General features: G+C 48.5%; 4 protein-coding genes across 4 annotated transcripts; 2 read left to right on the forward strand and 2 right to left on the reverse strand.

The window, feature by feature from the left end:
• Window positions 1-456: 456 nt before the first annotated feature.
• On the reverse strand, window positions 457-2,050 carry TAM41 (Mitochondrial translocator assembly and maintenance protein 41; the record flags this gene model as incomplete). The annotated part of the gene is made up of 2 exons (XM_049252431.1): window positions 457-1,968; window positions 2,036-2,050. The coding sequence occupies 2 exons, from the start codon at window positions 2,048-2,050 to the stop codon at window positions 457-459; spliced, it is 1,527 nt and encodes a 508-aa protein (XP_049108605.1).
• A 377-nt stretch (window positions 2,051-2,427) lies between these two features.
• Window positions 2,428-4,896, forward strand: LOZ57_003383 (uncharacterized protein; the record flags this gene model as incomplete). The annotated part of the gene is made up of 4 exons (XM_049252432.1): window positions 2,428-2,568; window positions 2,617-2,913; window positions 2,972-3,081; window positions 3,138-4,896. The coding sequence occupies 4 exons, from the start codon at window positions 2,428-2,430 to the stop codon at window positions 4,894-4,896; spliced, it is 2,307 nt and encodes a 768-aa protein (XP_049108606.1).
• Window positions 4,897-5,005: 109 nt separating this feature from the next.
• Window positions 5,006-5,701, reverse strand: LOZ57_003384 (uncharacterized protein; the record flags this gene model as incomplete). The annotated part of the gene is made up of 1 exon (XM_049252433.1): window positions 5,006-5,701. The coding sequence occupies one exon, from the start codon at window positions 5,699-5,701 to the stop codon at window positions 5,006-5,008; it is 696 nt and encodes a 231-aa protein (XP_049108607.1).
• A 2,571-nt stretch (window positions 5,702-8,272) lies between these two features.
• LOZ57_003385 (uncharacterized protein) lies at window positions 8,273-10,615 on the forward strand (the record flags this gene model as incomplete). The annotated part of the gene is made up of 6 exons (XM_049252434.1): window positions 8,273-8,824; window positions 8,890-9,410; window positions 9,463-9,671; window positions 9,741-9,850; window positions 9,915-10,105; window positions 10,186-10,615. 6 exons carry the CDS (start codon window positions 8,273-8,275, stop codon window positions 10,613-10,615), a joined length of 2,013 nt encoding a protein of 670 aa, XP_049108608.1.
• Window positions 10,616-12,471: the final 1,856 nt, after the last annotated feature.

Raw genomic sequence — 12,471 nt, forward strand, 5'->3', positions numbered from 1 at the left:
TTATGTGGTTAGCGCCGCATCCCAACACTTCCATATACGGAGACGCAGACAGCCCGCCGGGGCTGGTGGTTGATCGTTACTTGCAGAGTGAATGGTGAACGATTCTAGATGTCACTAGCGAAGGTCTACATTGCGGACAATCCCGGAGCTCATTTCAGGATACTGATGAATAAAGGAAGAGAATCAATGGGTTTATTTAACGTGAGGGCATTGCCTTGATCGTCGGGCCTGGTTGGTTGAAGAAATGTCTTAAATGATATCGATAGCTCCTATAATGTATATTTTTTATATATAGGATCAATATTTATATACAAAAACCAGAGGTTACGCTGTCTAACCAGCCTATTTATTCAATCCCCAAAAACGCCGAAAAATGCTTATGAGCTAGGCCGTAGCCATATCCGCCCTCCGAGTATCAATGCGATAAGAATTTCCGAATATGACGAGAAGCCACTACTACTCCTTAGGTTTTTCGTTCGAGTCCCCACCGGCGGTGGAAGATCTGCTTTTCGACTGGGCGTATTTGGCCCTCTTTTCTTGAAGATATCGAAGCGACTTTCGGAAACCAACCGTGACGATTCCTTTCAAACTCTGGCTCGTACTTGGCCAGGAGACGGTTTGTTTAATAGATTTACTTACTTCCTCTTCTAAATGCTCCTCTGCCGCAATCCTTCGGTCAAAAGTTGTGCCCTGCCTGCGGTGAAAGCGTACTGAATCTTCGTCTGTACTTTGCTCCATCATACTATTGAATTCGGCTCGGGGAATCTGAAATCGCGATTGGTACTGGAAATATAACTTCTCTCTAAACGATTTTGGTAATCTGCGGACCATGTTCCCACGTTTGACCGGGTCCATGTCCTGTGCGAGTCGAACATTGGCTTCTGGGTCATTCATCCAGTCAGGGTCATGGCAAGAATGATCGTTGAACGAAACATTGGGTAGAGTATCTATCAAGGGCGCATATAGCCGGCGGAAATTTGCCATTTGTCCCGAAACAATGTTGGTAATCTTCTTCGGGTCTTCCGAGCCAAACGTCATCCGTGGATCCCCCCTATAACTGATTCCAGCAATGGTGCTGTAAAGCTGAGATTCAGTGAAATCAGGCGGAAGAAGAAGGAGAGCAACACGGACAGCAGATAAAAGATTCATCTGGTTCGCCAGTCGAACCTTTGGGTGATCGCGTAGGATCTTCACGGGCTTTTGAAGTCGCCCGGCCAAGTACAGAGTGTCCCACTCACTGAGGTCTTTGCATAGCGTGTCAATATTGACAACTCCGTATTTTATCAGAGTTCCATTGACTGTCACATATGGGTTGAAATAGACCCCTGCACCCCATTGCTCCTGAACTTGGGAAACCATATAAGACCCTAGAGATCCAAGGGCGGAATAGTGATTACGGTGCTGGTTTAAATTGAGCGAGTGCCAATGCTGACTATAAGAGACTCCAAAAATGAAATCTATCATCTTTCCCCCACCTGTTTGCATTCTCTGGATCGTGGCTGGCGCGGCAGGGTGGCAACTGGTTCCTGTTGCTGCTCCTGATTGTGGAAAAACACCTGATCCATAGGCAAAGGCATACCTAATTGGAGCCCGAAACTGCCAAAGAATTTGGCGCAAAGCTTCCTTAAACTCCTGATTTATTATCATGTGTTGGTTTGTTCCGAAGTCTTTTGATGGCAGTTGCGCGAAAGTAGATATAGAAAAGTCTGGGTTTTCCTCCCAGTCCGGAACCGTATGCTGCTCATCAACAGCGTGTTTGAGCAGCTCTGTGTCCTGCTCCGGCTTGGGTACCGTATTCTGATGTGCGGCATACTTGAATCCCGGAGGAGGCACATCGTTCTGGCTGGCGGGATCGGCTTTCGGAGATGTAGATAGCAGGCGTAAATACCCAGTGCGGTCAAAACGGGCAAAATCTGATGAAAGATGCGGATTTAATCTTGTAAATGCCCCCAGCCTGGGTCCTATCGTCTAATGGAAGGTTGTAAATGTTAGAACAAACAGTCCCAATATCCGTGACAGCTTGACGTTCACTTACACAGAGCTGTCGCATAACGACTGGGAGTATTGGCAAGAGCGGCAAAGATATCGTGAGATGGCAAACATGAGCACTGTACTTTCAAAATTCTGATATCAAGCCTCTCTCCACCCAAAAATATTGATCATGGAATGTCTGGTGCCAGCGAAAGAAATTTGTCTGCGGGAGTGGGATCTTCAAACCCGCAAACTGAGTTCGAGGTTGATTACATAACGAACTAACGACGGAGCTCGGTCATATGGATTAGTCAGCGACGCGTATTAACTAATCCGGCGAAATCCAAACAAACCGCGGGATGTAAACAGAAGAACAGAACACACTCAGCAAAAGAGCCACACGCTTTTAGTTAAATGAATTGAAATTCTCATCGCCAAATAGGCCTATATCAAAGTATGGAGCCTATGGGGATGGAGACAATCTCTGCCCGACTTGAGAGCTTCAGAGTGGCCCACCGGCCACTATCCAAGGGAAGAACTTCGGGGGTTAAGACAAAGCCCATTGCCTGGCCCCATAGAAGACCCTCGCCTGAAGAAGTACTTACCATTTCACCAGTAAATGTCTCACTATTAATATGTTTGCAGTTAGCGCACGCCGGCTTCTACTATCAGCCAACGGATATCAGCCCGGACAATACCGCTTGTTTTCTGTGTCGATATGCTCTAGATGGCTGGGAGGACGACGATGACCCAATTACGGAGCATTTGCGACATTCTAGTCAATGTGGATGGGCAATGATGATGGACATAACGAGACGTTCTTCAAATCCCGCCGAAATTGCGGATCCAACAAGCATTGAGATTACTGAAGCCCGACGAGCAACTTTTGGTACATGGTGGCCGTATGATGGCAAAAAAGGATGGAAATGCAAGACTGAGAAGGTGAAGTCGAACTTGCTATTCTTTTTGAAGCGTGTGGCAAGCTAACACTTAGGATTAGATGGTCGAAGCCGGGTGGTATTTTTGCCCGAACGAAGAAAGCAACGATTTCGTTAGCTGCGCATATTGCAATCTGTCGCTGGATGGCTGGGAACCCAAAGATGACCCCTTGTAAGACGATTTTACGCTTACCAATACCCCCCCTACCGTTCTGACGCAATTTATAGTGATGAGCATTATCGCCGATCCTCCGAGTGCTCCTTCTTCCATTTTGCGTCCATACCTGGGAAGAAAGGCAAACGCGGCAGCAGGAGCGTTCGTTCATCAACTGCATCGCGAATATCAATACAATCCACCGTTAGCACGCTGTCTACGGCAGACGATGACAGTGAAGGACTGCGTGATTCTTGCTCCCAGCCATTGGCCGACGTACCAATGCCAGCAAAGAGAAGCAAAGCGACAAGAAAAACCAAGGCAAAAAAGGATGAGGTGACGCTTGAGGTAGATGACCATGAAGAAAGAGTCGAAAAATCCGGACCCAAGAAGAGGGGAAGAAAGCGAAAGAGTGAAGAAATAGCAGAACATGAAGTAACGGAGATAACAACCCCTAGCGTTGTAATATCAGAACCAGCAGCCAAAAGACGGGCCACGGGGTCACGAAAAGCAAGTGTTGCTCTGAGTGTCGTCGTGCCTGACATTACTGACGACGAACTGCACGCACCCACCAAACCAGCCAAAAGGCAGCCCAAAGGTAGAACGACGAAGAAAAGAAATACATCTTCAAGCCGTGTGTCAACAGCTTCCACTACGCCATCGACCTCGCAAATACCGGATGATAGTGAGATTGAGGCTCAGTTGGAAGCTGACCTTGAAAGAACAAACGTCGACATCTTGGAGCAAGGCCAACCATTACAAATCAAAAGCAAGAAGACAAGACGCTCAAACGATACAGAAGGGCATAGCAAAGAGCCAACCCCAAAAGGTAGCCGCAAAAAAGCCCCGGGAAAAAAGAAGATTACGAAGGAAAGCCTCCCCAAGAGTCAAGATAACGAAGGACTATTGGATGATACAGAACAGGGTAGACAGGCCAGCTTTTCGGATGAAGTACACAGAGGCCTCGAAGATCCTGAAACAGCGACTCTTCAAGCGCCAGGGAAAGAAGAAAAGCTGCCAATCGAATCGATAGTATCCCCAAAACAAAATCCAGGCAGCGGCCAAAGGAAGTCCCGGAATAAAAAGGATAGCTTTGAGAAAGCAAAAGAAATTCCAATGGAAACTATGGGGCTGGGCTCCATACTTCCAGGTCCCAACCACATCGATCTCGAAGTTGCTGTAAGAGAACAGGAAATCACTATCTTCGATGAAGCGCAGGCAGGCCTGAGACCCGAACAAACAATATACGGAAATAGCCCAGGAATTTTGGATGAAGAAGGCGGACAGCGAAGGAAATCAAGCATACCATCGGCCACGTCTAGGGGTCAAGCAATGGCATCCAGCCTAGTTAACCCCGCATCTCCGTCTCCATTCAAGGGCCACACTCCTTCCCCATCACCTCAAGCTTCAGACGCCGAAAACCGACCCCCTTCTTCTGGGCCCTCAGCTCGCCACGCTGTGCCGTCCTCATCAGTCTCTCGGGCACCACCCGGATCTTTAGGGCCAAGTACGCCTGGAACATCAACCAGGAGGGCATTTGACCACTCAATTTATTCCGCTACTCCTAATCCCTGGAGTCCCGCAGATTTAGGTGACGCTCTACTACCTCGTTCTGCGAACAAAGAGAACGTAGATTTTAAGGAGATGTTGCAAGCGGCCAAGGGCGATCTGACCAGCCCTGAAAAACGCATGACTGTTGAAGAGTGGATAGCGTGGAATGCTAAAAAAGGAGAATTAAAGCTCCGTAATGAGTGTGAGAGACTTGTAAATCTTTTCGAAAGTGAGGGAGGGAGAGCAATGCGAGTACTGGAGGAAGTCGAATGCATTGATTGAGATCCAACCCTTCATGCGGCGGTGATCCAGGAGTAGTATGGAGTGTGAGTCTTTCGTTTGACGGCTGTAGTACACTACACCTTCAGGGTGCAGCTCTATTTGAAGCCACTTATGATATAATACCAAGTCGTCCTTCCCAGGAGTCCTCTTGTTTAATTCCATTGTCCCCATCTTTGCCCGTTTTCCGTCGTTTTTCGTTACGTTTCCTTCTCTTCTCCTCTCTCTCTTTAGCTTCCTCCTCCTCTCTAGTACGAAGTCTCTGGCCGAGATCAAGTTCAGCGGCCCTCTTCTCTTCCTCTGCATCCATTCTTCGCTTGTGCGCCAGCCATCGTAATCTCTGCCTGACGTCTTCAACGCCAGCTCGTATCACCTCACCACTCTGGCCTGTGGCTATTAAATGCTGTTTGCTATTTAAGTGCTCCACCAATTGTATATTATCCTTAAACGTAAGATCGCAGTCTGAGCAATAGAAACCCGCGCCGCGTCCCCGTTTACCAACAGCAGCGCCAGCCGGGACAATCGTGGTCTTTCCAACCAGCGATGCGACATCGAGTCTTTGCGCGCGCGAGGTGGTTGCTTCGAGGGCGCTGAAATCCACCGGGGCATGGTATTTTTTCCCTAAAAGCTTTGCTTCATAACGGGCTTTGGACTCTGCCTGTGCTTTGGCTTTCTCTGCGGCAGCTTTTTCTGCGTAGGCTTCACGATCCCAGGTCTTGCGGAAGGCCGTATCGGAGGAAGGGGTACCATAGGCCGATTCTTTGGACTTGGAGCCACTCATGATTGTGTTGCGAGACAGAGTGAGCATGAGAGACTCCAATATTTCGCCATCTCAATCGACAGCTACAGCTTAAGATATGATGACTAAGCAGCATCGCTAGTATTTATGAGTGGACTAAACCTTGTGTCAACAAAACGCCTTTTAGCCGAGTCGTCAAGTCTGTCTGATACCTAGTCAACTATCACATCGAGGGAAGAAGGTAGCACATATATGTGTACGAAGTATGAACTGTACATACAAAGTGCATGAACTGGAGCAATTGGACTATGTGACAAAATCAGAGCTTTATTAAGGATTTTGACATACAAGTTCCACCTCCGATGACATTCTTCTGAGCCCACATCCGACACCTCACAATCCACATGCTTCCCTCCACCTTAACTAACAAATTTCCCGCTCTAAAAAGATCAGGCGGCCTATTCGGCTACGAGTAGACCTACTCCTTTCTTACCAGAAACAACCTATTTGATTGTTTGCGGGAAGCTCGTTTTGCTCCGATAAGGGTAGAACACAATACGATACAGACTCGAAAAATGACACTCCATACATGCTACCCCTATGAAATGGAAAATTCCCGATCTATATACTGTTTTTATATTGCAGGATTCGCAGGATTCGAAACCAAATCCCCAATTCCGGAGATAAGTGCAAATATATTTAAATGCGCATTTCTGACGAAACCCTTGAAAGCAGACTTGTTCTTTGGCTGCATGACTGTAGTAGGCAACCGAGCTTTATTTTTCGGTGCATGTTTTCAAAGAACAACTGTTAAATCTAGAATTATGACTCTCGGTTGTGAAGAACATTGAATCTCGGATCAGTTATGTTAGAAGATTTGATGCCGTCCATAAATCGCTTGCGAGTAACTGGGATTCGCCTACCAAGTTTGTGTATCGATGGAGTCTATACCAGTTTTTTTTTCTTCAATTTTGGCAGTTGGGATTCGGTCTTAAATGTGCCGTTCCAGGGCGTGGCTTTAAATCCTTGGGAAAACAAAGAAAGAAACTGATTCTCCCTAGAACGACATTATGTATCAGTCATCCCAGCATGAGTTATGGAGTTACAATCAAATGATCTGGCTTGAATCTAGAGTATGTATGTGCAATCCAAATACATAAACTTCGAGACTTCTTCTCGGTGTTTTAATCCACAAACTGGGCCGCGAATATCTTTTCTCAATGAATTCCCATCCGTATTTGCTTTCAACCTGCCACTAACATTACAACGCCTCTGGTTTCGACTGCTACTAAGAGACCGCGTCAAAAGTTGGTAGTTTTCTTCGCCCAGGACAAGGATCCCACGAGAAACATTGAATTATTTTGTAGAGCCATGCACACTGACAGTTTCTGGCAGGGTGAATAATTCTGGGATTTATTACATACATATTAGCATACGGAGTAAGTAGCTAGGTGAAAGGAGTCATGATTGTTACAAGCCTTGCTAGCAAGCCGCTGCGCAGCGCCTTGTCAAGGCTCCCCCTCTTAGCCTGCCTGGCCCAGGCAACATCATTTATACATATTTATGTAAAACAGACAGCCAACAACCTATATTATCATAGTTGAGCGCTTACTCCATAATCTCCCTTCTTGCCAAAATCCCAGCCATATGTCTCTCTTAGCTACCAAGCATGCCAGTGAACCGGCCAAACATGCTGACCAAACACTCTTCATGGATCTTCCTCCAGAAATGCACCTTCATATTATTTCGTACCTCTCCTACCCGGACGCGCTGGCACTCAAACACACGAACCGCTATTTCTACTCCATTGTCACTACGACCGTGCAACTACGAGTCAACTGGATCATCGAGCGTCTGTCGATAGGCCTGCCGGTCCCTTGGAGGAAATGCGAGTTGCGGACCGACGAATCCTTCTGCAAAGGCGACGTTAAACTCACCATAGATAAGAGGAGACGGCACCAGGAGTGCAGATTTGGGGACGGCGGGTGTTTGGTTGTGGAGGGATCTCGCTGTGCCGGTCGTTGTGAGGTGTACTGGCGTCTGAACCGATGTTTCAGGGGAGCAAAGGAGACAGTGGCAGGGTATCAGGGTCAGATATATTATATTCCCTTGCTTTTTTTGCGAGATGCATTTCTGAGGGCTAACTTGCATTGAAGGTTTGGTGGTTGGGTTGTTGCTCTGCATTCTCTGTGTGCTTTGGCAAACCGTGAGTAGTAGCCATTTATCATGGAGTTCTCACCTTCCTTCTTGAGATACATACTAAAGATTGCTAGGTTTCCAATTGTGAGTGAAACATACGGCGGAAACCTTTGCTTCTTTGAAGTCAAGCAATTGGGAATGGGGATTGAGGTGGAGAACAACCTTATAGCTACCTAGTTTTAGTTACAGGTAGTTAATAACTGCCTAATTGTGTTTAGTCCAATCTGGAGGCGCGAATGGATGCTTTTGTTTCGCGTTGGCAATCCCGAGCCAGAAAAATAGCCCGAGGTATTTACCGGCGGGCCGTACAGCTGTCCCGGTACCGGTCGGTGAGACGTTCAGGCTGCTCAATCCCGGCGTACAGGTGCCGACTATCACACCAAGTCGAATTAGCTACGGTGTAGATGGAGAAGTGTTACTAGAATTCTGGATACAATAATCATGTCCACGGAGAGTAACAAACCACTATGGGTATCTCCCCGCGCTGGCAAACACCCCATTGACGACTATCGCCGGCACGTAAACCAGAAGTTCAGGCTTTCTCTCAAGGACTCGCACCAGCTTCACCGATGGAGCGTCACAAAACCCCACGACTTCTGGGTCGACCTCTATAAATACGTGGGAATAGTCCCCGCTCTGCCGTCACACATAACCCGTGCCTACGATGACAGCGTGAAGCTCAGCGACGTCCCGCCATTCTTCGAGGATGTGCGGCTAAACTACGCTGAAAACGTCCTGGAAGGAAAGGATCTTGATGCTGTAGCGCTTATTGGGCTGCGGGAGTTTGACTTCTTAAATGGAGAACTGGTGACATGGAGACAGCTGAAAGAGAGAGTGAGGGCCGTCAGAAGCGCGTTGGTTCGGAATGGGATTAAGGATGGTGACCGGGTGGCTGCGATCGTGTCTACATCAGTCTGGTCGATTGTGATTATGCTCGCAGCGGCTTCTATGGGTGCGATCTTCTCGTCAATATCCCCTGATATGGGTGAAGCGGTATATATACACCTAGTGTTATGCACATTTGAAAAAGGTTGCTAAAGAAACACTACGGCTTATAGGGATGTATCACTAGGCTACAACAAATCGAGCCTGCCATCCTGTTTGCAGACAGCGATATGTCGTACAAGGGCAAAAAAGCGTCTCTAGACAAGAAGGTCAAGGCCGTTGTTGAGAAACTGTCCCAGACAATGAAAGCATTCGTCATCCCGATCACAGATCAAAGCACCTCGTCATTCCCTCTGGTAGATGAATTTCTTGCAAAGGCTCGCGACTCAGATGCCCTGGTATATAAGCGGGTACCTTTTTCGTACCCCCTGTATATTCTGTACTCGAGCGGGACAACCGGACAGCCAAAGTGCCTAGTGCATCAGCATGGTGTTATCATTCAGCTAAAGAAGGTTGGATTGCTACATTACTCATTGGGACCACAAGAAATTGTCTTTCAGTATTCGAGTACATCATGGGTGCTGTTCAACATTATGAACGGCCACCTCGCAGTGGGTGCTACGCTGCTCTTGTATGACGGCTCCCCTTTGTGGCCTGATGTTACAACGATGTTGAAAATCATTGAGAAGTTTAGGTCTGTGTTGCCCTAAAGAATTCCAGCTGCTAAGCGTGCTAACATACCCAAGAGTAACATATTTTGGCACATCGCCGCGGTACTTCTTAGAACTAGAAGCGTCCAAGATAATTCCACGCGAGGCCTATGACCTCAGCTCGCTTCGGCTGGTGACAACAACCGGGGCGACGCTGACGTCTGATCAGTTCAGATGGTTTTATCGGGTATTTCCACAAATCCATCTCAGCAGTGTAGCCGGGGGGACGGATATTGTCACATCATGTGAGTAGCTTCTTGCATGAGAACAGCAAGAGACGAAACAGATTGTTAACAGCCATTGATATCTTGTAGGGGTTTCATGTGACCTTTCAAGTCCTGTTTACGCAGGAGAGATGCAAATATTTGCACTTGGAATGAATGTGTATGTTGCAGATGCCAACACTGGAGAAGATATTACAGATGTAGGAAGCCCCATCCGCAACATAAGCGTTATGTTGGTTCAGGTGCTAACATGCTCCTGGGTAGACTGGAATGTCTGGAGAGTTGGTCTGCGCAACTCCTTTCCCATCAATGCCCATTTTCCTATGGGGAGACAAAGAAAACAAGAAATACAAAGCTTCATACTTTGAAAGATTTGAACACATGTGCATCTGGGCGCAACATGACTGGATCAGCGTAAACCCTATTACGCGTGGTATAACGATGCACGGGAGAAGGTACGCGACTCATGTAGAACTCGCAAATGCAAGCATCCCACGCACGGCAAGGCTCAACAAGCTTACCTTTTCCCTTGCAGTGATGGCGTCCTCAACCCGTCCGGCATCCGTTTCGGCAGCTCAGAAATTTATAACATATCCGAAGGACCTGTCTTCAACGCCCAGATAGAGGATACGCTGTGCGTTGGCCGACGTCGAGAACACGACAAAGACGAGGTGGTTTTCCTTTTTGTGAAAATGCGAAACCGCCAGCCTTTCACTCGTGATCTGGAGCAACGACTCCGCTCCGCCATCGGAGGAGGCTTGTCACCACGACACATACCGAAATTCATCCTTGAAGTGCCCGAGATCCCCGTGACAATCAACGGTAAGAAAGTCGAGACGCCCGTGAAGCGAATTATCAGTGGGGAGAAGGTGCAGGTGAGCTCGACGGTTGCCAACCCGAAATCGCTGAGTTTTTTCGAGCAATTTACGAGATTAGAAACACAACCAAGAACAACCAAATTGTAAGACGCGAGCTCCAAATCTCGCTTGCATGAAAAAATCGAGCTTTTGCATTGGAAGCGCATAATACGGACTCGCCTAGAAGGGAAGACCCTTCCCCCAGGGGTAATGCCATATAATAAGAGAAGCTTTTGTATGAAGCTGTGCGCGCAAGGCATGTCACTATTAGTCTTTTCCAAGGCAGATTTGCAAAACAATTGCACATCGTAGATCTTAAGATGGGTGATGATGTGCAGGTGTCATGGGAAGGGGGGTCGCCTGTGTCCAGGGTCCTTGGTTGCTTTGGCCAATATGAGTCCTTCATCTGCGCATCTCAGGCATTTTGGTTTCAAGTTGCCGCCAGTGTCATAAAAGGACCCTTTTTTTTGCGATCTTGATGCAGGCAGGGAAGAGTTATTATCGGGAGCTTGGGCCTTGTTTGAAAAAGGCGTAGAAATCACCAGTGTGCGTCTTGTTTGGCTATGAAGGGCATCTCGACCATGCGAAGAGCTAGGTAGTCAGTTAACTAGTTAACTAGGCCAGACCTTGAGAGCAGCATCGCCTCTGTTCGGCATCGTCGAACAACGGGATGCGCCACGTTGCATAACTAGCTAAGCGACAGACTTCGCACGACGGTTTTCCTTTCATAAGAGAACGAAATTTGAGACGGCAGATCAAGCTTTTTTTTTTTTCTCTCGCGCGTGCCGTCCGCGCAAGTGGAATCCCGGCTCCTCGAGCTCCCTCAGTTACATTTACGAGGCACTCCAAAATGCACGGGTAAGGATCTGAAGCGGAGCATACATACATAGTCAGGAGTTAGTTGGTAGTGTGAGTTACGCCGTTGGCCGAATCCTCTCTGCGAACAAAGCTCCCCTCCCCCAATGGCAACGGGGGCGGGGGGTGGCAGGGGACGAAGCGAGTCCGACCACGAGTCGCACGGGCTGAGCTCGCACGCGAACGTTCAGCTTCAGTTCGCAGGGGAGGTTAGCTGATTGGGCAGCCCGTCGAGCATAAAAATACGCCGGGAATTTGCGCGACAGAGAGAGAAGAGGCCATGGCGGATTGAGCTGCGTCGTCGTCGTCGTCGTCAGGCCACGTCTTTTTCGAAGCAGCTCTTCCTTGCCCGCCCAACGCAGGGCTTGCAGGCCGAGACGCCCCCAGCTCTCCTGGCGATTAATAATAATGGCGTTGCGACTTTTGAAAAGCCGAGCAAGCTTGACCAGCGCGGGCCAGGCCCCGAAACCAGTGTGTAATAAGAATAATTCGCAAGGCGCTTGGTGATGCGCGACGAGTTCGATCCTGAAGGATGCAGCAGAGCTTTTGAGGAGACTCTCTCCTGCAGAGCTGTCTTTTCTTTTGAAACATCTGGGCGGCGTCGTGGCTGCTGGCCCAGCTGCACGGCCGAGAGCTTTCCCCGGATCCTCTGGGCTGGGATGGGCGGGCTGGCGGAGGCGACGACGATGTGGGAGAATCGGGAGATCAGCAGAACAACGAAACCTGGCTGGTGGCGACGCCAGCATCGCGAACCGGCAGCAGCGCGACAGTGGCGACAATAATAATATAATAATATTAATAAGAATAATAATTATCCTTCTCCTCCATCGTTTCCCCGCAGCGGCCAGCGCGCGTCCAACGCTCCATCTGTGCGGAGTCGTTGAGTTCGCCCGCAGCCCAGACCGCCAACTAGAGCAGTTCTTGTTGCGAGGAAATAGTGAGCCCCAGGCTCTGAACTTGACACACACTCGACCGCCCCAGGCTCAAGGCTACGCCGGCTGTTTTTGTAGAGTTACATGCGCTCTGTGCAGGCTATTGTTGACTAGCGGGCCCCTCTCGCTTGATGCCCGCCATGTCTTCCCAACAGACCACCTTCTTGAACGGAATAA

The sequence above is a fragment of the Ophidiomyces ophidiicola genome (assembly GCF_022830035.1).
Source record: "Ophidiomyces ophidiicola strain CBS 122913 chromosome Unknown scaffold_11, whole genome shotgun sequence".
Lineage (NCBI taxonomy): Eukaryota > Fungi > Ascomycota > Eurotiomycetes > Onygenales > Onygenaceae > Ophidiomyces > Ophidiomyces ophidiicola.